This window comes from Cheilinus undulatus, linkage group 8 (assembly GCF_018320785.1).
Source record: "Cheilinus undulatus linkage group 8, ASM1832078v1, whole genome shotgun sequence".
Lineage (NCBI taxonomy): Eukaryota > Metazoa > Chordata > Actinopteri > Labriformes > Labridae > Cheilinus > Cheilinus undulatus.
Genome location: NC_054872.1, coordinates 32,892,899 through 32,915,905, shown reverse-complemented (window position 1 = coordinate 32,915,905; position 23,007 = coordinate 32,892,899). Strand labels below are relative to the sequence as shown.

The 23,007-nt window shown below is 39.4% G+C and overlaps 1 protein-coding gene across 2 annotated transcripts in view; it reads right to left on the bottom strand.

The window, feature by feature from the left end:
• Positions 1-23,007, bottom strand: part of clstn3 (calsyntenin 3) — a 45,837-nt gene that overhangs the window by 3,069 nt on the left and 19,761 nt on the right. The window contains exons 10-17 of one of the 2 annotated variants that reach the window (XM_041793452.1): positions 18,606-18,765; positions 17,765-17,824; positions 17,490-17,638; positions 11,166-11,314; positions 5,857-6,083; positions 5,545-5,706; positions 4,589-4,734; positions 2,307-2,442 (exon numbers count right to left, since the gene is read on the bottom strand). In XM_041793452.1, the coding sequence (XP_041649386.1) occupies positions 2,307-2,442; positions 4,589-4,734; positions 5,545-5,706; positions 5,857-6,083; positions 11,166-11,314; positions 17,490-17,638; positions 17,765-17,824; positions 18,606-18,765 (1,189 nt within the window). The remainder of the gene's footprint in view (positions 1-2,306; positions 2,443-4,588; positions 4,735-5,544; positions 5,707-5,856; positions 6,084-11,165; positions 11,315-17,489; positions 17,639-17,764; positions 17,825-18,605; positions 18,766-23,007) is intronic. The other variant, XM_041793453.1, reaches the window with a different exon arrangement.

Sequence of the window (23,007 nt, the reverse complement as noted above, 5' to 3'; positions counted from 1 at the left end):
GACTAGGGAGAGAAGCCACCAAGACACCTATGACTACTCTGAAGGAGGTACATGCTTCAGCACCTGAGATTGGAGAGACTCTGTATACAACATCTGTTGCCTGGGTTCTTAAAAGAGTCACTGTTGGAGAAAACTCAAAGTAAATCTTGACTAAATATGGGAGACTCCATGATCAAGTGGAAGAAAGTTCTTTGGTCTGATGAGACCAAAATGACGATTTTTGGCCATCAGACAAGATGCTATGTCTGGCAGACACCAAATACTGCATATCACCACAAACACACCATCCCCACTGTAAAGCACAGAGGTAGCAGCATCATGCTTTGGCGATGCTTGTGCATCCCCAGTTGACTTGAGGCAAACTGTTGCCAGGTAACCAGAGCAGTTGGCAGCAAGAAAGATGCACTCTTGAGTTATATCCTGGACCTGTAGTGTTTTTCACAATTAAGTTGACAACATATGTTGAAACTTATGGAAGCAAAGAAGATGGATGGTCCAGGACATCTTTGAGACTACCAGTAACTACCATGGAACACTGCCTGATAAACAGGAGACTACCTGTCTGAATGCTACCTATTGAGATATCATGGGGCGGCGCGTACAAACACAGCAGCCCGGCGCTCCATCACTAGCAGCAAAACAAAGCCCTACACTTACACCAGAACTGACAGCATGCCCACGGAGTTTACATCTTTCCCGACGAAGACTTGGAGACTGAAAGGAGAAGGACGCGGAGCAGCACACACTTACAGCCAGTGGGCAGGGGCAAACAAGCCGGGTTGCAGGCTAGGCTAAGAGCGGCCCCACACAAACCTGTCATACCGAGCTTCTTTCTTGCAGGTGCCTGCTCCCTCGCCAGCAGGATGGACGACATGAGGCTGCGGATTTCTAACCACCATTTGGATGACTGTGTTTGCTGCTACAGAGGAGACTGCCAAATGTAATTTCATTGTGTTTTTACAATGCAATGACAATAAACTACTCTCTATCTAGCTATCTATCTATGCTTCTTGGCAGCCAGTGCTGGAAGGCTTGAAAAGGTTAAGGGGGAAATGAATGCAGCAAAATGTAGGAAAATCCTGGAGGACAATCTTATCCAGTCTGCAAGAGAAATGCAGTTTGGGAGAAGATTTATTTTCCAGCAACAAAATGACCTCCTGGCAGCAGAATTTACTTAATATATATTTTAACATCGAGTTCATTTAAAATAATTAACTTTCTACAATGAAGTTCTCCGCTGTTTCATAAAGAAAACTCAAAGAGTCTCTTTTTTTTCTATATGTGAAGTTTAAACATATGCTGACCCAAATACCGAATGCCTATGAGTTGAGGAACATCTGCTCATAAATCTGTTCCACTCTGGGAATCCAAGTCTAAAAAAAATTGCACACTTTACCAAGAAAACCATGTGCTTAAAGAAAAATGTCTCATAGAGCATATGTAATATTTGACTGTATGGGCAACACAGTTCATACTTTATATTTCATGTCCCACAAACGAACAGCAGACCATTTCATTAATATTGTTTACATTCTCTGCCACGTACATTGTTGCCTACACTGTTTTTGTGTTAATTTTGGAGCTCTGTGTGTTCAGACACCTTCCTGCATTTAAGTTTTGCTGCTCTCTAGTTAACGTTGGCTGTTGGGATGTTAGAAACTTCTCTCTATCTGGCCTCAAATGACTCTCCAAAATCTTCCTGAATATACATTTTTACATCTTTTCATGAAATTTAAATGTGTTTTTGCATATTAGCAATCAAGGCAAAAATATGGAGTGTGTTCCTTCGTCTAGGCTGCCACTATTGCCTCATACATTAGGGTGTTAAAAGGGTGACACTACCAACTCAGACTCTGTTACATCAGCCATGTGAACACACTAATCTTCTCTCACTCACTCAAAAGAAGATCTCATGGAAAATCAGCACCATCAAGGCCTCACACTGATGTCAACATTTCATAAACAGCTGTAGACATATTGTCGTACTTGATTGCTTTCTTTATTTATTGTTTGATCCAAATCCCCTTTTTACTTTAAATTTGTGTTGACATTGCCCTTGTTTAGAGAGAGACAGCAAACAAAAGGAAAAGACAATGTGATCATACGCTGTAGTTGAGACCAGTAGGTTACACGGACTCCTCTCCCCTGATACTCCCCTGATACTGCATTTTGTTTGCTTTGTCTTTCAACAAGAGGTATCTGGAGACATTTGTTCTGGAAAGGTGATGATTAATCATACAGTTTGAACTTAACATAGCAGGAAATTAAGCAGACAGGAAAAGCTCTCAAAAGGGATATGCTGTTACCTGAGTTGCGGTGTGGGTTGGGTAGTGTATGTCCACTCAGCTCTCCAGCGTGGTGGGACGGATGGAGGAACTGCTGCTGGGAGGCCAGCAGGTGGGAGGGGTGGTACAGGCTGTCCAGAGAGTGGAGGAAGTTCACCTGAAGGAATGATAGAAGAGCAAAAATGTAGGAAGGATACAAATTTATAACAATCTAAGGCAGTGGTTCTCAACTGGTGGGTTGGTCTCGAACTTTGCATGGGTGAGGTCATGGTGGCAAAGGACTAAGCAGGTCCTCCCTCACACTTCATTTTCCAGCTCCTCCTGGGGGATTCCCAGGCCAGATGACACATATAATCCCTCCAGCATTCCTAGGTCTGCCCCGGGGTCTGCTTACAGTCTGACACGCCCGGAGGACCTTCACAGGGTGGCGACCAGCAAGTATCCTGATCAGATGCTCAAATCACTTCAACTGGCTCCTTTTGAGACAAAGGAGCCGTTGCTCTACCTTGAGCTCCCACCAGATGTCGAGCTCATCTATCTCTAAGACTGAGCCCAGATACCCTCCTGAGGAATCTCACTTCAGCTGCTTGAACCAGCAATATCATTCTCTCGGTCATTACCCAGAGCTCATGACCACAGGTGAGGGCTGGAACGAACAGGACTGTGAGCTTTTCAGGTACAACGTCTGCAGTACTGCACCAATCCACCTGTGGATCTTGCAGCCCATTCTACCCTTTCTCATGAACAAGATCCCAAGATACTTGAACTCGTTCATTTGAGGCAAAGACACCCCTCTAACCTGGAGGGAGCAATCCACCGTTTTCTCGCAGGAACTATGGCCTTAGATGCCTAGGAGGTGTTGACCCTCATCCTGACTGTTTTGCATTAAGCTACAAACCAACTCAGCGAAATCTGGAGCTCCCTGGCTGAGGAAGCCAACAGAACCACATCTTCTGAGAAAAGCAGCAGATACAGAATCGGAGATAAGGGGCAGCCCCTTCAGAGGCCAACACACATCAGAAATGTGTCTGACTTTTTGCCTTGGATGCAACCACAGCTCTCACTTTGATTATACAGGGATCTGATAGCTTGACACGGTGGCCTCAGGACCCTTTGTTCCTGCAGTACCCTCCACATTAACCCTCATGGGACATGGTCATAAGCCTTCTCCAAGTCCACAAAACAAATGCAGACTGGATGAGCAAACTACATGCTCCCTCAAGAAGTCCTGCAACAGAAAAGAGCTGGTCCACTGTCCCATGACCAGGACAGAATCTGTGTTGTTACCTCCGCCAAGGAGGTCATGTGATCGGGAGGGTTTGTTTGTTAGTTTGTTAGCAATATAACTCAAAACATTATCGATGGATTTTGATGATATTTTCAGGAAATGTCAGGAATGGCATAAGGAAGAACTGATTAGATTTTGGGAGTGATCCGGATCACCGTCTGGATCCAGGAATTTTTTTAAAGGATTCTTTACAATTGGGAGATAGGGCTAATGGCGGAGGTCTGCGCTCTCCGAGTCACAATCTTCCAAGATCTTGACTTATTTGTAAGCATTTTTGGGAAAAATAAAACTGTTTTTTTCCTATTATAATAGGGTAACTTCCCAAGATCTCTCCGAATAGCCAAACAGAGTAAAATAAAATGTATGCATGCATGTCCTAGTGTGCTATTCGAACATAACTCTTCTGTCCTTTCACTTTGACATACTGTACTGTATATTCCATCCAAAGCAGGCTACACACCATAAGATAAATGGGTGGATTTTCAGCCCAATTCCCCTCCCAACCAAAGTCTTTAAAGGTCTGATTATATGATGGCTCTACAGATTATCTGGCCGGATTTTCCTGTGGTGTGAAGTGTGTTAAGAGGGATTTTCCTGGGTGCTGTTTTAGCTCAGCTGGGAGAGCAAGGGCCCATGTACTGAGGCTATAGTTCTCAACACGCTGGTCATAAGTTTGATCAATTCCCGGTCTTGCTGCATGTTTGTTACATGACTTTCCTCATTCTCTCTCCCCACGTTTCCTGTCTCACTTTGGCTATCCTATCAAATAAAGACAAAATGCCCCAAAAGACTTTAAAATATATTAGTTTGTGCCAGGCTTAAGGTCCAAACTTCAGCATTTTATTTTTAAACGAATTTAAGTGGTTGAAACTTTTCAGAAATCTAGGTTGTGATTTCTCATTCAGGTGATGGTGCAGTGTACGGAGGATAGACCAGTTATGAACCACTAATCCAAGGGATATTACCATCTTTATGTCAGTTTGAAAGGTCTTCTGTGAATTATGTTCATGCTCACCTCCAGAGTCAGCTCATTGCTGGTGTATCTGCCATTCATCTCAGAGCAAGACAGACGGAAACGCCTTTCAAAGCGGGCTGAGCCTTTGGCCAATCGGTACCGGACAGAGCGAAGGACATCTTCGTACACAGAGATGGACTCAGCTCCTGGAAAACGAGAGGAAAGAAAAAACAATAAAAGGGAGTCAATTACAGAGAGAAAAACTGTGAAGAGGAAATGGAGGAGAGAAAAAGTCTGCAGCCTCGTACTGACAGCTGGGCATGGCTGTAAGGGATTAATGACATTATTTTTTAACAAGATTTTAAGCCACAGCAAACGTTTCTTTTGCAGTAGGAAACAGAGACTAACATGGCTACAACACCTTCTAGACTTTGAAAAAGCTTGTTTTTTCCAATATTGATAGAATTTTCCTGCTGATATAAGAATATGTCAGGTGCTTTCATTTTTCCTATAATCTGAATGAGCCCTGGTAAATCCCAACATTCCTGATGCAACCCTAAAAATACTCCTTTCCAAAATGTAAGTCCCATTCCTTTTCATTAAGTCACACAAATTTAACCATGTAGAAAGATACAATAGGTCTTAAAAACAGATACAATAATGAAACAGATTATAAATAAAAGGGTAAAACATCCAAGGGGGTGAATACTTTTAAGTAGTCTGTAATTGCATCCTGTATGCCAATTCATAGTGGGAATGTCAGAATGATTACAAATAAAAGGAAAAAAGTGTACGATCAATCTTGAATTATGTTGGGCCGTGGAGGTTTGACTGGTTGGCTGGATGAAGTATGAAGGCAGCATTTGGAGCATTGAAAATGGTGTCGTCTTCCACAATCTGCTGTGGCATAATCAACATTCAAATTCACACTCCATCAACCACAGCCTCTTATATGGGGCATATAGTTTTTTTTGTGGCAGCTTTAAGTCTAAACAGAGTGTCTTAATGCACATTACCTGTGATGGCAATGTAAGCAGTAGTATTGATGATTTCCAGTCCCCTCTCGCGTACAACATCCATGTCCACCAGTAGCTCCTCTCTCTCTGGATTTAGCTCCTCTCCCAGCGGCTGGACCTCACAGCCATCCAAAGTGTGAGCCACAGCATCAGACATCAGAGCTAACAGCAAGGAAATATGTCAACCATTATATCAACTTTAACTCTCTTTAATTTCAATACAGATACAGAAAGGGAAAAAATAAATCTCAAAGATCAAACTGAATGACTGCACAGAAATGAGGTGCTGGCGTTCCTTTTTGTGTGACCCACCTCCTCCCTCCATCCCCTGTGCAGCTGTGTTGACAGCATGTGACAGAGAGCAGACGATCCTGAGCTCAGGGAAAAGAGGGACACCACGGGGACCTTCAAACTCGGGAGCAGGACGAGCCAGATGAGGACCGACGCCAGACAGTGAGATCTGAGGGGCATCAGGCTGGAGAACCACCAGGTACCCCTCCAGCTGCTTCAGGGAAAGGCAGCTCTCCTCGTTAAAACATCTGGTAGAGGGGAAAGATGTGTGTTACGAAAGAGATTTTTTTTTTTTTTTTTGCAACACTAGTTATGTGACTTTCCTCTAGGGTAGGCAATGTCAGTCTGTAGGTAAACCCATACTAAAACATCTCAATAACTAATAGACATATTACAATGATGATACAGGAAATAGAAGATACCATTTTTCTTGTGAAATCTTTCTTGTGAGCACTTTATGAATTTACTTTTAAACACCTATGACTTTACTGGATGGTTGAATAATAGAAAAAGAAATTTGTCATCCATTGAAATGTATGGCTGTGGCTGTATTCTTCTAATACCAGAAACACCAGACATGATTGGTATATGTTTAATTTATGAAAACATTGTGTGAGCTTTTAAAGTGGAAAACTGAGCTGAAATAACTAGTTTTAGATCAGTTACTTGTTGTTTCCTCTGATGAAGCCTCGAAGAGTACGTATCCAGTAGCCAAAGTTTATATGGCAAAATAGTCCCAAACACTGAGGATTTTTAGGTGACAAATAAAATGCTTACAAAATTTTCAGTACACAATTTAGCCAGTATTGTTTTTGGCCCATTTTGACATTAAACCCATCTCTACCCATCTGCTATGCTGTATAACCTAGCTTCTCCAAGTGCATCCTGTTTGAAAGGGCAGTGCTTACTAAAATCTCTGGAGGCTAATGGCACTTCTACCACCAATAACCTAATACAAACCAGCTTCAAAGATACCAAAATATCCCTTAATTCAGTAGTTCTAAACTGGTCTAGCCTCGGGACCCACCAGTTTCTTCATTGACAAATCGGGACCCAAAATCAAAAACAATCAAACAAAAAAAACCACTTGATTATTTAATTAATAATTGAGCAGTTTGAATATTGAATAGAACAAAATATAGGACTGCAAAAAGAGACATAAAAGCATGTTTTACAACCCATTTCTCTATGAATTCATGTTTTTGCTTAATTTAAAAAGAATTGAAAAATTGTCTCATTATCATCGGAGAAGCAAAGTTGTTTTTTGCAAGAACAGGAGACAAATTACTTATAATATTGAGAAAACATTCACATTTACCCATTATCATGATGAAATACAGTAAAATAGCATGTATGGATGCATATCCACTAAGGACTGCAGTACTTCTCAGATACTTCGTCACCATTTCTTTTCTCTGACACTGGTCGCGACCCACTGGAAACAGCTTTGTGACCCACTTTTGGGTCCTGACCCACCATTTGAGAACCACTGCCTTAAATGATCACATACAGGAGTTGGACCCTCTTGTCTTAAAGCTGGGCAATGGTGTACTTGAATTGTTCCCTACATTTTTAAACTATTCCTTTTTAGACTATTTGTTTTACTATATGTTAAATGCTGATAGTTTTAAATGATAGTCTGCTCCGCGTTATGTGTAAGCAATTTAAAAAGAACATATGCCGAACATCATCATTATTGGTAGCATGTTAGCTTCATGTTGACAACTTCAACTAAAATCCCCATCAGCATGTTTGTAGACTCTAAAAATCCCATTTTGATAGAGTATTGGTGAGAGTCTGCAAGATCATAATGAACGGAAAAGTCAAAAACAACATTTACAACATGTTCACTGTTGAGTTCCCCAAATTTTCCATGATTGGGTTAGCATTAGACGTTGTGTCACTGTAAAATGCAAATGTCATACAAACAGACGCTGCTGAAACAGGTTTCATTTTACTGCCAGAAAATCAGATTTTTGACAGGCTGCTTACATGTATTTAATCCTCTGCACTATAATTTAGCATCATATTTGAGGGGGGATTAAGCAGAGAGAGAGTGTGTGTTACTTTTTCAACTATCAGAGTGAGCAGCTGCTTGTATCGGCCTCTCCAGAAGGGCCTGCTGTTCAGCCATCTGGGAAACTCCTGGCCTCAAATCAGTCTAATCTTCACACACGCAATAAAATACGCCTGAGGAAGGAAAAAACTCTGGTACACTTGAGCAGAAACCAAGTAAGAGAAAAATCTCTCAATGACCTTGAATCATCGCAGTCTTAGAAACGGCAAAAAAAAAAAAAAAAAACTCCAGCACTGATTTTTTTTATGGCCTAGAAATCAGTTTAATCTCATAAACATGGAGGGGAAAAAACAACAGTCCCAAAAGACAGTAATAAGAAGATTTGCACAGCCTGACAGTTTGATGAGATCTGATTTGTCGGCAGGCGGCTAGTTTTAGAATAAATACACATTATAGCACATGGTGTATGTGCTGAACTGCAAGGTGAATTAATAATTGATCAGCTTAAAGTGACTGCTAAAACTAGAGCCAGCTCGCACTTGTTAAGTATGGCTGAGCACTGACCCGCAAACAGAGCTGGTGTGCTTTTTATTTTCACAGCCAGGTGGTTCAGCAGGATGCATTCAGGATTTACGGATCATTTAGAAGCAAAACATGTTAAAAGGCTGCAAAATCAAACATCTTTGTCACATGAATATTTTGGGAAGTAGAAACAAGAGCACATTAACAGATAGGAGAGGGTTTCACTAAATAAAAGAGGAAAATGCAACAAACAGAAGATATTCTTACAAAACATCAGGAGTAGACAGAATTCAGCTCCTGCAGTTCACACCATCAAAGCAAGTTACTTTCAGGTGAGGTGAACAAAGAGATAAGATATTCCTTCTTATCTCTCTGTGACATACTCTATATTATCGTTCCTTTCATGCTTGCTAGTTCTTATCAGAGCAAAGGCAAGGTCCATGTTTGATGAGTTCAATGTCAAAGCAGCTGCAGAGTCCACAGATCGACACTTCCTTTTATTCTTAAAATCTCAGATACTCACTAAGCTGTTAGAGACTGTAGCGTTCAGAGGTGTCCTGTGAGTTTATTTTCTCACTTTACTTAAACTTTCCTCATCTTTCACTGCTTTTCTGCATCTTTCTGATTTCATGATTTGGGTTGTACTTGCTTTAAATTCTGTCAGTGGCATAAAGTAACAAACTACCTTTGCTCTAGAACAATAGACAAATACATCCCAGATATGGGTAACACGATCATTTGTTTTCTTTCAATATTTCACTTTTACTCCACTGTCTCTCTAATGACAATTTTTTTATTATTAAATTTACACTGGAAGGACCAAAGTATGCTTAAAAATCCTTTACAGTTGACTGTGGAATATCCAGCAAGGATAAAGCTTCACAAACTGTCTCAATGCAAAAGTTTAATCCATTACAGTACCACGCTTGAACCCGCTTGTTTATTAGATATAAAGTTTGAACAATGTGTTTGTTCAAGGCTTCACTTCACTCTACATAACAAACATCACCAATCTTCAGTCAGCAGGTGAGCTACACAACCAGAGGGGAGACATACAGAGGAGGCATAGAGCTCTTCACCCCTCTCCCTTCCGGTAAAGTTGGACCATAGCCTGATTCCTTATGCTCTGCTAGATTTCTAATAGCAACACTTTCTTTAAGACCAACTATCATAACCAAATTTTTCCTGAGATTAATAAAGTATTTTTAATTCTGATAATTGTGATTTTTTTAAGTAAGCAGTGATCAAACAAGGGAATAATGTCTAGATTTTTCCATAAGAAAAATATTTTTTAATTCATTTTTTGCCTCTTTATACTTTGGATACAGCGGCCCCTAACCTTATTTGCGCAACGGACAGGTTTCATGAGACAAAATTTTCATGGATCAACTGTCAGTGTGTTGGGATAAATACGAATAGATATAAAATGTTATGAACAGTATCTAAACAAAGTGCAGAAAAAATACAACTCACAATAATGCTTAATCAGTGAGTGCGTGAGAATTTCCTGTCACAATAAACCTGCATCTTAAGGAGGTCTCCTGGTACTGTCTTTTAAATGCAGCTCTCTTTTTTCCTGGCAGTCATAGGCTCTACTTCTGTCTCCTCATTGAGCCTTTTTCTCTTTGCAAAGAAGCTCTCCAATGACTTTTCATTTAACTCATTTTAGCTGGCTTGTGGGCTTAATTTTGGGTAGCATATGACTGAGACAAGCACCTTAACATGTGCTAAAGGTCAGATGGATGACATACCAGAAAAGAATCCATTCATTTTTCAAAATAAAACATCCTTCAGATTCTGATAGTCAATTAAATGAGATTAAATAAATAAGTTTTTATCCTTTCTGTGTGGGCCGATTCAAAATGACCTACAGACGGGAACAGAGTAGGGAACACAATGCAGGAAAGGAGCCGCAGACCAGATCCAAATGCGAACACCTGCTTCAAGGACTACAACCTCTGTAAATAAGGTGCTCGGAGATGACAACTACTTCCAGCGCCCCTGGAAAATAATGTTTGGATGCATCAGTAATTATTTAAATGAAAAAGCACAAAGGATATATTGTCCAATGAGTTCATTAATTTTAAAAGCTTAAAATCTCTTGTAAGAAATTTTGGGGATAAATCAACTTTAGTGCCACCTGTTGAATAAGGCAGTACCTCTTATCTTTTAAGATTATTTTTGGGGGTTTTGCCATAGCTGTAGTATAGGCAGTTTAATTTCTTTATCAAAACAAGAGCAAAGAGCAACACTAAAGGTTTTCTTGGCAGAGAAGATGGTTATGCACACCTCCTGATAAGCTTTGCCATGAATTTTAATCACCAAGAAATTATGTGGTTTACACGGCAGCGTTAGCCTGAGTGTAGTACCAGAGCCTCGATGTCTACTACATCATTTTGTCTTCTCACTGTGATTGGCCCGTAATTAATGTGACAGACAGAACGTTCATCCAATCTCCTTTTGGGATTTTTTCTTTTAAGACCTGCCCTTCTCAAAAGCTTTGCATGGGAAGTTTCCTAGACAAATGTTCAAAGACAAAGACAAAATTTTCAACCTTATACGTTAACCCAGGAAAGGGATATTTGCAGAGTTGTATTTCTTTACTACTTTTTATTTAGTGGGAAGCATTTTAATGCCTCCTACAACAGTGTACTCTGGTCTCTTTAGTCTGCAGGTGTTGGACTAAATCAGTCTCTCCGTCTCCTCCGTGACTGATTTTCATCGGCATCACCACTGACATTTACCAGAAATGGAGGTGAGGTTGTACTATGTATTATGAGTATGTTATTACCTGAGTGAGGTGGTCAGTTTGAGAGGTCTTACTCCAGGGGTCGCAAAGCGTAGAGAGTTCCTGTAGGTGACCTGCTGCACGGCTCGGTTAAAACTCTCAATGTCGTCTCCTTCCAGCACCAACACTGACTGACTGGGGTTAACATGAACCTGCAAGACCATAGGCAGTTTTATCATTAGAACAAGGTAGGGAAATGATTAGTGCCTCGTCTTTGGTGCATATGCAAAGGTATGCATCAATTTAATCATTTTAATGATTAAGATGTGCATCAAGAACATAAATAAGGTGTCCAGTGTGCATAAAGTAGCATTAAAATAGTTTGATGGTCCAAAAAAGAAACCTTTACTGAGATCAAGTCCCTATAAATTCCCACTATGCCTTAATATGAGGGAAATTATAACATGGCAGAACCATAAAGACACATCAGCTGATAAAACAGTGGATTACTTTAGTAAAACAGCATAAAATTGTGACAGAATAACTGATTTTACACTTGTTTGCTTCAACGTTACTCCTTGTCTGGACACATAGACTACCGAGATGTGAAGACTTTGAGTCGTTTTGCTACATATTTTAAAGGTAAGAGGCTGTTTGCTCACATTTGGGTATGTCCTGTAGTTATGTAGTCCTCTTGCTGTATTAATTAAGAGGAAATCTTTTTCTTCACTCACTCACTATGATTGCTTAAAGCAAAATGGAAAAGGGTCCTACATTGCTTTTTGCCTGGGGCCTTCAAATAGCTAAAACTACTCAGTGCAAGATCAAAGAAGCAGCTTGAAAATCTGTTTTAATCTATTTATTTAAGAAAGCATCATGTAACAGATACACAAGACAAAATCTGGTACTTCAGAAGTTTTCTGAGGATAAACTTGAAATAAAACAAGAACTTTGGAGCAGATTTATTTCATTGAATTTTGCAGAAACTCAGGAAAATCATAGGCATTATTAGCACTACCTTCATTCCTGAGTGAACACAATTACATCCATTTCAATCTGAGTCCAAAACACAAAAATGTATTAATGTGCCAAACACACCAAACGACCACTAGAGGAGGTAAGAAACACACCTACAACATGTCAACAAGTCAGGGTTGCATTTAAAGGATTTAAATGCTCACACTCAATGAAAAGCAGGGTTTCTTTGTCATGTTTCCTTCTTTTTGGCCTTGACAACAATGTTGACATAGTATTCTCTCTAATCCATAATCTAGCAGTATGAAAACACTGAAAGCAAATATGACCACAGGTTAAACCAATGTATGAATGAACTTCCCCCTATTCATCCCAAGATACAAAAAGTTTCTTCATTAAAAACACAACACATCATTTGCCTATTACACAGACTAGGTATGGGTATATGTCTTAGGAGTAAGTACCAAGTGTTGATGTGTTTACTGTTAAACTGAAATTTAAACTGATTGAAACTGGGAACTTCAAGCCCAAGTGGGTTAAATGAATAATGAAGCGTTAGATCTGAACTCATAGATGGAGAGCTCAGAGGATTACACCAAAAATAGAGTGTTTTTTCTCTGAGGAGATAATGAATAATAGATTAATGAGGGGTACTTTATCTATAAGTCAACAAAAGATCAACTTTGAAAGTGGCTTTAGTTTTCTGTCAGTATTAAGAAATGAAAGAGATTTAAATAAACAGAGTTTTGAAAAACCAAAGTTGATAAACTAGGTTAGAGGAGTACAGAAAATGTTGCTTGCATTCCAGATAATTTAACTGGAGATCCTTGAACAGAAAGCTCCATTCAGAAATTATTCAGACCCCCTTCACTGAAGTTTACAAAAAAAACCCACATGAAAGCCAAGCAGGCTTTTATGTGCTTTGCACTGAGGAGAGGCTTCCAGGAGTCACTCTGCCATAAAGCCCAGATCAGTGGAGGACTACAGTGATGTTTGTCCGTCTAGAACTTTGTCCCACCTGCACACAGAATCTCTGGAGCCAGGGGCGTAGTTAGGGGTTTTGGGCCCCCAGAAAGAATATTACACAGGGCCCCCTTAACTGGCTAGCCAAGCAACAAATGTTGCATCATAAAGGCAATATTTTTACCATAGTTAAATCAAATTTACTTGCATTATTTTGCAGCACCAGATCAGAGTGAGCAGCTGCTTGTATTGGCCTCTCCAGCACCAGATCTCTGACTCAGTCAGTGACCATCAGGGTCTTGGTCACCTTGCCCTTCTCCCCCAGTTGCTCAGTTTGGCCAGGCAACCAGCTCTTGGAAGAGTCTTACTTGTGCCAAATTTCTTCTATTTGGGAACTATGGAGGCCACTGTGGTCTTGGTAATCTTGTATTTTTTTGTAGCCTTCTCCAGATCTGAGCCATGCAACAATCTGGTCTCAGCTCTTTTAAACGAATGCAGCATCAGGCTGCACATAAGAAAATTTGAAAAAGTGAAGGGGGTCTGAATACTTTCTGAAAGCATTTTTTTATGTAAGGTAGACAGATTTTTATTAAGGAGATGGAGGACGACCCTTTTATGGAAACAGGTTTATAAAAGAGTAGCTTCACATGAACAACTTTTCTAAGGACAGATCTAGATGGGAAGATTACTGATTGAAATAGGAAAAATACCATAATTTAACGATTCCTGATGATTTTCCATGTACATTTGATGAAACCACAAGTGCCATCAGTGTTTATTTCCCTCCAGGTTCATTTAAAAACATATTAATAGTGACACTGTAATTGCTCCATGTGTTGTATATTGTCAGTATGGTTAGAGCATGAATCATATGTTGTCAGGGTAAATCCACCATATGGATTTGTTGTTGTGATGGGATTATATAAATTCCTTTTCCCTTGCTAGATGCCAGTGCCTGAAATTGACTAGATGAAAACACACATTTTCCTGCAAAGTAAGTAAAAGTCTCAACAGCGATTAAAAATATTAATTAGTAAATCACCTCACAGCACATGGGAAAAAAGGGTGTAAAAATATTGGTACTATGTATTTTGATTTTCAAACTTTGCTTTAATGCACTAATCAAATAATGGTTATCTACATTTATCTGACCTTTATTTTATGTTATGTCATAATCATTTAATTTTTTTGCTCTTTGCCATGAGACAAGTCTCACGACTTAACATTGGGAAAAAAAATTAAACATGTTTGAATGTAAAAAAAATTGAAAAAGGTGATTAAATTGTGAATCACACAAAAATCAATATGACTCAACCTTACTTTTCATGTTTATGCAAAATACATTATCAGTCAAAGATCTGAAAAAAAAAACACTTGTTCTGAGATTATAAATAAAACTGACCTTAATTTTATTGTAATTTTGAATATACCTAGAGAGGAAATGTACTTATTATGTATACATAATTGTTAGTTGCAATGTCTGCCATACTCTGCCTACTGTCTAATTATTTGAATACAGGAACCCAGGGAAACCCAACCTATTTTGTTGTAGTTAGAGCTGAAAAACAGTCAGCAGCAGCTGATTATACTATAAATACTGCAAAGAAGAAAGAGGGGTGACATTGGAAGAGATGGTATCAGCTGAGGCAGAGAACAACACAAATTTTTGAGTATGTTTGGCCTCTAGGCTACAGGGATGAAGAAATGTACTAGTGCAGCATGATTATGTAATAATGTATGCTTGAGATTGTACTGGACAATACTGCAATTTTTAATTGCGATTACGATATTACATGTAAATGAGCGCTCTTGCTTGGTTATCAAAGAAAATGCAGAGGATAATGAAAGCTTTGAAGCATGAATTTCTTAACTCACAACATACAAATAGTACGTACAAAACCTGAAGTTTTCACAGTACTGCTTTCAAAATAACAACACATTTCGACAAAGTACAATAGAGGCACTATTGAAACTTAGAGGCCTTTCTGCAGGCATTTTTGTGAACCTTTTAATTATTACTAAATGCAGAAATAGTCCCTAGCGACAGTGGCTATGTAATTGTACAACCTGATTTTGCAATTTCAATTAGATTAAATGTGTACTTCTGATGTTTTCAGATGCCTGCAAGTTTGACTTATTTTTTTCTTCAGTCATTTATCTCAGAGTAAACACAATATATACCACTAGAAATTACTCAGTGACTATCAGTCAGCCAATGCTACTTAGTGGACCAATCATAGGTCTTGCAGTCAAGCTGCTTTGACTTTTTGAGGCTCCTGTGTAGGTACAGAGCTACGCAAACCTCCTGCACTGTTAGTTTTGTAGATTAAAACTATGACTTAAAATATTGGTCGACAGCCATTTTTTTCCATGACACAAACTAGACTAAGACTAGCCAAAAATAGACCTTTGTTGACTAAAACAGACACAAAGTAAGTTTAGTTTTTGTCAAGATGACTAAAACTAGACTAAAATATAACATAGTTTTTACATAGTTCAAACTCCATGATATCTTTACACTGTGGGTAAATCTGTCAAAAAACAGTGCATCTGTGTCTCTTTTGCCTCTCAGCTGTAGAAAGCAGGGACCCCAGGTTTGGTGAAATGCATAGAACACACTACCATGCCTTGGTACCGACTTAAGGCAAGGAAATAAATGCTTGGACAAAAAGTAAAACTAAAATATGAGGACTTTTTATGGACTAAAACTAGACTAAAATGTTTTTGCGTTTTCGTCAACTAAAACCAGACTAAAACTAAAAAGTCTAGAAATTATTAAAATGTGACTAAAACTTAAAGACATGTAATCAAAAGACTAAGACTTAAATTGAAAATAGCTGTCAAAATTAACACTGATCTCCAGGCTTTATTTTAATTGTCAGATCACTCATTCAGAATCTTTGCAGTGGAAAATGTAGCACAGTTGCTATTAATCACTCTGTCTGACACCTGCCCTGTAGCAACACTCACAGACTTTAAAAAATAGTTAATAGCAGGGATGATGATATCATCAGCATGATACTGGTATTGGTGAGAGGAGTCTGGCTACAGACCATACATCTCTGATGGCCCTCTCACAGACCGTTCTTCTAAGACATCATTTATCTCTAAAAGGAAGTGCTGTAATTTGCCAGTACATTTTATTAACAGTTTAGTTTATTTAAATTCAATTCTATTTATGAAAAAAAGCCTGGCAGTTAATTTCATGTAATAACCACATTGCAAACATTACAGACTAAGAAAGATCAGAGATCTAATCTGGGATTAAATTCTGTATAGATCTGTTTTAGAAGTAGTTTCACATACAGTGGCTTACTTTAGCTTTGTTAGCTAACATAGCTAGGCAAGCTACCTAATGAATGTTACTAGATAAGCCAATGTAGCTAATTAGCAATGTGAGCTTTCGCAGCTTAAGATAATGTAGTTATGTACATAACAAATCTACTTAGTTTACATAGCTGCTTTGTGAGCTTAACTTTTGCTACATTAGCTACTTAGCTCAGCTTCATAGCTCTGTTATCTATTGCTAGGTTAGCTTTTGCAGCATGACCTTTAGCAAATGTAGCTGAAGCTAACTTATCTATGAAGATAATGTAGATGCGTAGCTGCTTTGAAAGCTTAGCTCTAGCTATGAAGCTACATTAGCTACATAGCTTCATTATCTAAATAGCTTACGTAGCTAACAGGGCTAAGCTTGCTGCATCTGAATGTTTTCTTGGAGAAAGAGCTTTTTTCCTGTAAGCAAACTAAAACTTCTTCAAAAGTTTTACCCTGTATTTCTGTTTTGAGATTTAAGGTGTCCCAGAGGTGAACAGTCTGCAGGCAGACTGTTTCAGTATCAGCAGATATTAAATATTGGTATAAGCAGGTATGTACATTTCTCCAGTTATTTAGAGCCAATATACTGGCTGTATAAATCATATCTTAAATATTTCTTAAATACCAGGAAAATATACATAAGGCACACATTAAATGAAGCCCTAAACCTAAAACAATTTTCAGACTGTCTACTTCCCCGCTCCTCTCTTCGCTCTGCTTGACTCAGTCTTTCTTTGCACAGTAAACACTTTGTGTTTTTTACAATAAAAGGGTGTTGTGTATATACCGGTATCAGTATCAACTAAAATGTGTTTGAAAATATGGGAATATTAGATGTAAGCAAAAATCCAATAGTATGCCTCTCTACTGAATAGAAACAATCCAGTCTCCTCCTCCTGACTGTCTCATTTGCTTATGTGGGTCATAAAGGATCTTCTTGTCTTACTTTCATAACCAGATTAAAAAATCTCATTTGAGCTTTAATTGTTAAAGACGAACACAAAAGGGGTTGTTATTATTTAATGTCTCTCAGACCAGTGTTTGTTTCCCATTAAATGGGGCTTTTTGAGCCTTGTGTTTCTCTATTGTTCCTCAGTCTACACTTCTAGGTCTACGTCTTCGTATTTTTACCTTCATGCCAGAGCCCAGGGTCTCCAGATCTCCAAAGTCTAGCCCCTCCCTGCAGGCGTACAGACACTCGACCACACTGTGAGGTTCTACGCTGCCGGGACGCACTGTTACCCCCGACAACAGGCCGTGGTACCCTCCCACATACTTCACTAAAGAGCAGCAGAGACAGAGCATTATGAAACAGCACATTTATATTATAATAGGCTCATAAATAATAGAGAACAGACTGTGGAGCCTCATGCTGACAACAAACAGTGTGAAAACAAGGAGGTCACCTGAGTCTTTACCCTCTGGGATGGTGTTGTTTAGTATCTCCTTCTGCTTCTCTTCTGGCTCTGCAGGGAAAAACCAGGAAGCAGAGACACAAAAACACAACAACTGAGAAAAATACTACAAAAGAAAGCGCGAGAAAGCGTGAAGGTGCCAGAGACTGACAGGAAGAATGAAAAAAAAAAAACAAAGAACACGAGCAGTTAGAGTGAGAAAACGTAGGCAAAAAGAAAAGCCGTTGATGATATTCAAAAATGCACCATCTCCTCATTATCTGGCGGCAGCTGTTGCCAAGCAGGCAGCGGAGAAGCTTTCTGTGTGGAACGTGAGGCCGTGAAGATGTGTGGAAGTGTGTTTCACAGCTAATTGGCAGCCAGAGTTTCCCATTTTAAGCAGCAGTTCGGGTGTAAGTGGCTGATAGCTGTCTGGCCCTCATGTTGTTCTGCTGCCCTGAATAATTGATAAAGTCAGTTATATTATTAGCCCTCCAGGATAAAATGCATCAACCAAATTATAAGTGAGTGAGATGACAGAGTGAACGGCACAAGTGAGGAAAATGTCTCGGCAGAGTGTAATGTCTTGTGAGGGTTTGTGTGTTGCCAGCGCTTACGCCAGAGTTGGCAGCCTGCTCTTGTATGTGATGTGCGATTTAATTTAAATGACAGTTTAGCAACGGAGGGATTCAAACTGCACAATTTCTGCTCATAGAATTTATGCAAAATTGGAAAAAAAAGAAAACAGCATTTGTCGCTCTCTGCCTGCATTCATTTCTGTCACAATCCATCATGAAGCAGGAATGAAAAGTGTGTCAGTTGTGGATTCTCAGAGAATATATCAGTGTCATACCCCAGCAGGCGCCGATGAACATCCTCTGCCGGGGGACGGGGTTAGGGATGGCTCCATTGTCATGGATGAGGGCCGGGTCGAAGGTTACGCCGTCCACGTAGAGGGTCACAGAGGGGAACTGGACGCTGAGTGAAAGGTGATGCCACTCGCTGTCACACACCTGTTAAACAGAGGTAACAATGAGTCAACACAGGTGTTCACAAAACACAGTTTAAAGTTGGCACGCCGGTAGTCAAGTGGTTATGGCGCGCGCCATTGACACAGGCGACCTGGGTTCAAATCCAGCCTGTGGTACTATTTCCTGCATGTCTCTTCCCTGTTTCCAACTATCCACTGTCCTATAAAATAAAGGCACAAAGGCCAAAAATAAATCTCAAAAAAAAAAAAAAAAACAGTTTAAAGATCTTGAAGAAGAAAAAGTCTGAGCTGAAGCTGTCAAAATACTTTCATATATTATCGTACCAGCTGTCGTTACCACCTGGCAGCATTCATGCAATTCAGACAGTATGTTGAAGTTTTCTTGCAATTATTGCTAATTAAAGGACAGAAATTACTCAATATTTAGTGCTTAGGACATCTGTTTTTGTTGCTGTAGTCTCAAGAAAAGCAATAATATCATTTGTGTTTTACTGGTATCACATTTATGTTGTGATGTTGTGACAACACTCGCCAAAATATTGACTTAGAGTTGTCAGCATTTTTCTATTATTCAGGCGATGAAATAACTCAGTCCTAGTGATGATTCAGTATAAAGGATTATCTTGTTTACTCCTGCTGACTGAAGATGGCTTTAATGAGGGTTTCACATCCTCTTTGTGTTCTATTGTCATTTAAAGAATCTCTGTATTTTATAATGTTTTTGATCCTTAGTCTGTGTGCTTGTTTTTCAACTATTTTTTCTTGGTGTCACTTGGCTGCAAAACAAACATTGAGCAAATAGTGTTGGTTCAGGCAGACCAAAGAGTCAAGTGCTGCCACATAATTAGGATCAGCTGATTTGCTTCTAAGCACACTGTTGGCTTATCACATTCATGCTGCCATTTTTAAGCTGCTCCAACCTGGCTATGCTTTGCTGCTCTCTCTGCAAGCCACTTTTTGCAACCCTCCTCCTCCCCAGCTCCTCCTTTATGCTACATCTGACTTATGCTGGCCCTACATTAGAGGATTTGGCAAAAAAAAAAGGACTAAAATCTGAGACCCTCTCACATCTAAAGACAATTTGTAAGCAAGTTGCTGAGTTTTAAGTCACATATAGCTATATAGCATATAGGACACTGAGGATTTATCACTGTGTCCGATGTGCCCCAACTTGGGGCTGGGTGAGGGTGGGGGTGGGTCGGGTCAAGCTTGTCACATGTTGACACACATGTACTGTATGTTGCTTGGCAGCCTATGATATCTTTTCACCCCATGCGAAGACTGCCAGCAGTTTTCTAGATTTCGGGACATCCACAGCCCAACCTTGGGCTTGTGGTAACCCTACTGCCCACTCCGACGGTTCAGTGCTTACTCGCCTCATCCACCTCTTATTCCATCCTAAAGGTGTGGACTTTGTTTGTTTGTTTTTCAACAGATTATTTTCCCATGCCTCTGGTAATATGCAAGGACATCCAGGCTTGTGGCTGACCTATGCGAATTCCCCAAATGTGGGAATCTCCACTGCATAATTTATGATAGGGGTTGGACTGCATCAGCACTCTCCCCTGTCAGTCCTCTGTCCTACCCAAAGGTGCCCTCAGGCCACTTACTTACAAATCTCTGCCGTACTTCAGCTTCAATTTTTGACCCAAACATGCCTAAAAGTTCTGCACAGTACTGTACATATAAAAGATTTATGTCAATCCATTAAGGTCAGTATGTCTTTATATGCAAGGCTCCTTTTTGAAGCCTGTTAGTAACTTCCAGTTTGTGTTGATTTTTGCACCCCCTGTGGACAGAAATGTACTTCTTCTCTCTCTGCAGGTCTTATTTGGACATGTGCAAGCCATGTTTTCTAACACAATAGGTCTCACTTCACATTCTTTTAATTCTCAGATGTATTACTCATTTGAAATCTTTGCCATGAAAATGTAAAACAGACTGTTTCAGTGGCATCCTCTAATGCCCTCCCATGCCAGGAATCTCAGACATTTTGAATGCCTTGAAAGATTTCATCAGTCTTCTTGCTAATGATCTACTTTGCTTTTGAAGGTCATAACGAGGCATCAATATTCATTTTTGTCTGTTTTGTAACCAGATAAAATCTCCTCCCGGGAACTCAGAAGAAAAAATATTTTGTTACAAATAACAGTCTTGTATTTGTAATCCCTCCAGAGGAAGAAGAGAAACATGACCTTCAAGCTTCAAAGTTATACTACTCATTCATCAGAGACATGACATCTTAAACTGATATTTCATTATATTGCAATACTGTTATGGATTCAAAATGGATGTTTAAATCAAATCACAGTAACACAATAGTCTGTAGGTACTCCTAACGCTACTGTAGAGTTTGTGATAGCCTGGAACACAACATTATACAGTTAAACTTTGTTTTTTTAAAGGAAACATGAGCATAAACAGAACCAAAAAGCACTCTGAAAGTTATCATTGATGCTATTTCATGAGCTACTTTGAACCTCATTTTGTACTTTTAAAAAGTTTAGGCCTGTGGTTCATAGCCAAAGAATCAGGGCCGTCTCAGGGATTACAAGATAAATCTGAGGGGTCATGAAATGATTTCAGGGATGGCAAAATAAGGAAAAATAAAACTGTACTACACAGTTCTGCTTTGCTTTTATGGGTGTTTCTTATCTTCAGTTTTGACAGATGGCTGTTCAATGTGAGCTTGGTCCTGCTTGAGGATTCAGGAGGTTTCTTCTTGCAACTGTAACTTCTCTTTAATGTTGCTTAGTGCTGTGCTCATGATGTATTAATGTTGGGTCTTTGTAAATAATATAACAAAGACTACGGTCTGGACCTGCTCCTTTTGTAAAGTGTCTACAGATAGCATTTCTGATGAACTGGGGCAGTTGGATAAAAATTGAGGGATTGATTGTTTATTTTGTCCACAGGACAACTATTTCACTATTTCTTGGGAAATCAGTTAAAATAAAAAATCCTGTAGTTTGAGAGGGGAAACTGCTTACAACTCAGAAAGTCTCATAAAGGAGCTTAACTTTAATTGTGGGATTTTCTTGTAATTGAAGAAGGTTTTAATCTGCATGTCAGGACTTTTACAATGCAATTTGTTCTAGAAACTCATGCATCATATGCAAAGTCTAAAAAGCAGCAGGTAGTTTTCGATGCCACATAAATGTAGGATACAAAAAGCACAATATATTCTTTTAAAATGTGATGTAAGTCATAGCAAATGTTATCTCAAGACACTTTGCAAAGAGGGCAGGTCTTGACTGTACTCTGTTATGAAGCTAAGCATAAGTTCAAGCAGGAAGACTATTTACTTTCCATTCATCCTTTCATCCATTAATAATCACTCACATGTCTCCTTTTTCCTACTCTGGTTCCTTCTCTGGTAATCAGCTGATATGGGTGTCCACACAATTAAATGCTCAGCCAATCTCTGCCACAACCTCTCTAGATCCAATCATCCTACTGCTCTCATATTTTAAAATCTGTTCTCCTCTCCTCCACATTCAGTCTGTTGTTTCAGTGCCACAGCTGCAACCATCTTACCAGTGTCTTGGTCAAGGTCCTCAAAAGTCTTTTCCTCATATTATCCTACTCCTTCCATCACCATCACCAGTGTCTAGAGTCCATAGGGGAGGGGTATCCTATCCTGCTGTCAGCCTCACTTTCCCCTCAAGTTCACAAAGGCATCACAATGGAGTATTTGCCAAAGACAGTTCTTGTCAAACATTACCAAACTTGTACCATATAACATTATTCAATTCGTATTAAGTCTCTCCTGATTGAAATACTATTTACAGAGATCCATCATTAATTTACCATGACAGTAGCAATTAGCAGCATTTTGCAAAGTTACAAGGTCGGGCGTTTTTTTTACCAGACAGAAACTTCGAGCAGAACCACGTTCATGCTGAAGCTGTGCTGTGGGTGTGAGGGGACAGAAGGAGACACATAAAGAGAGAAACCAGCAGAGGCAAACAGAGAAACAATGTGAATAAGGTGAATTTATGGCTGTCCTAGCCATAATTCCATCCTAATCTTATCCTTTTCCATATGGCTACAATGCCAGTAATAATGGCGATAATGTATAGAATTAGCATTAATCGTCCTGTATGATAAATTCCTATAAATTCCTCCATTTTTTTTAATCTTTCTTAAATAACGAGGAACGGTAAAGATGAGGATCATGTAGATGAAGGGTCAGAGAAGACAGACTCTGGTAATAAGATCGGTGGTTCAGACAGAAGGATTTGAAAAATCTGCTCTGTATCAG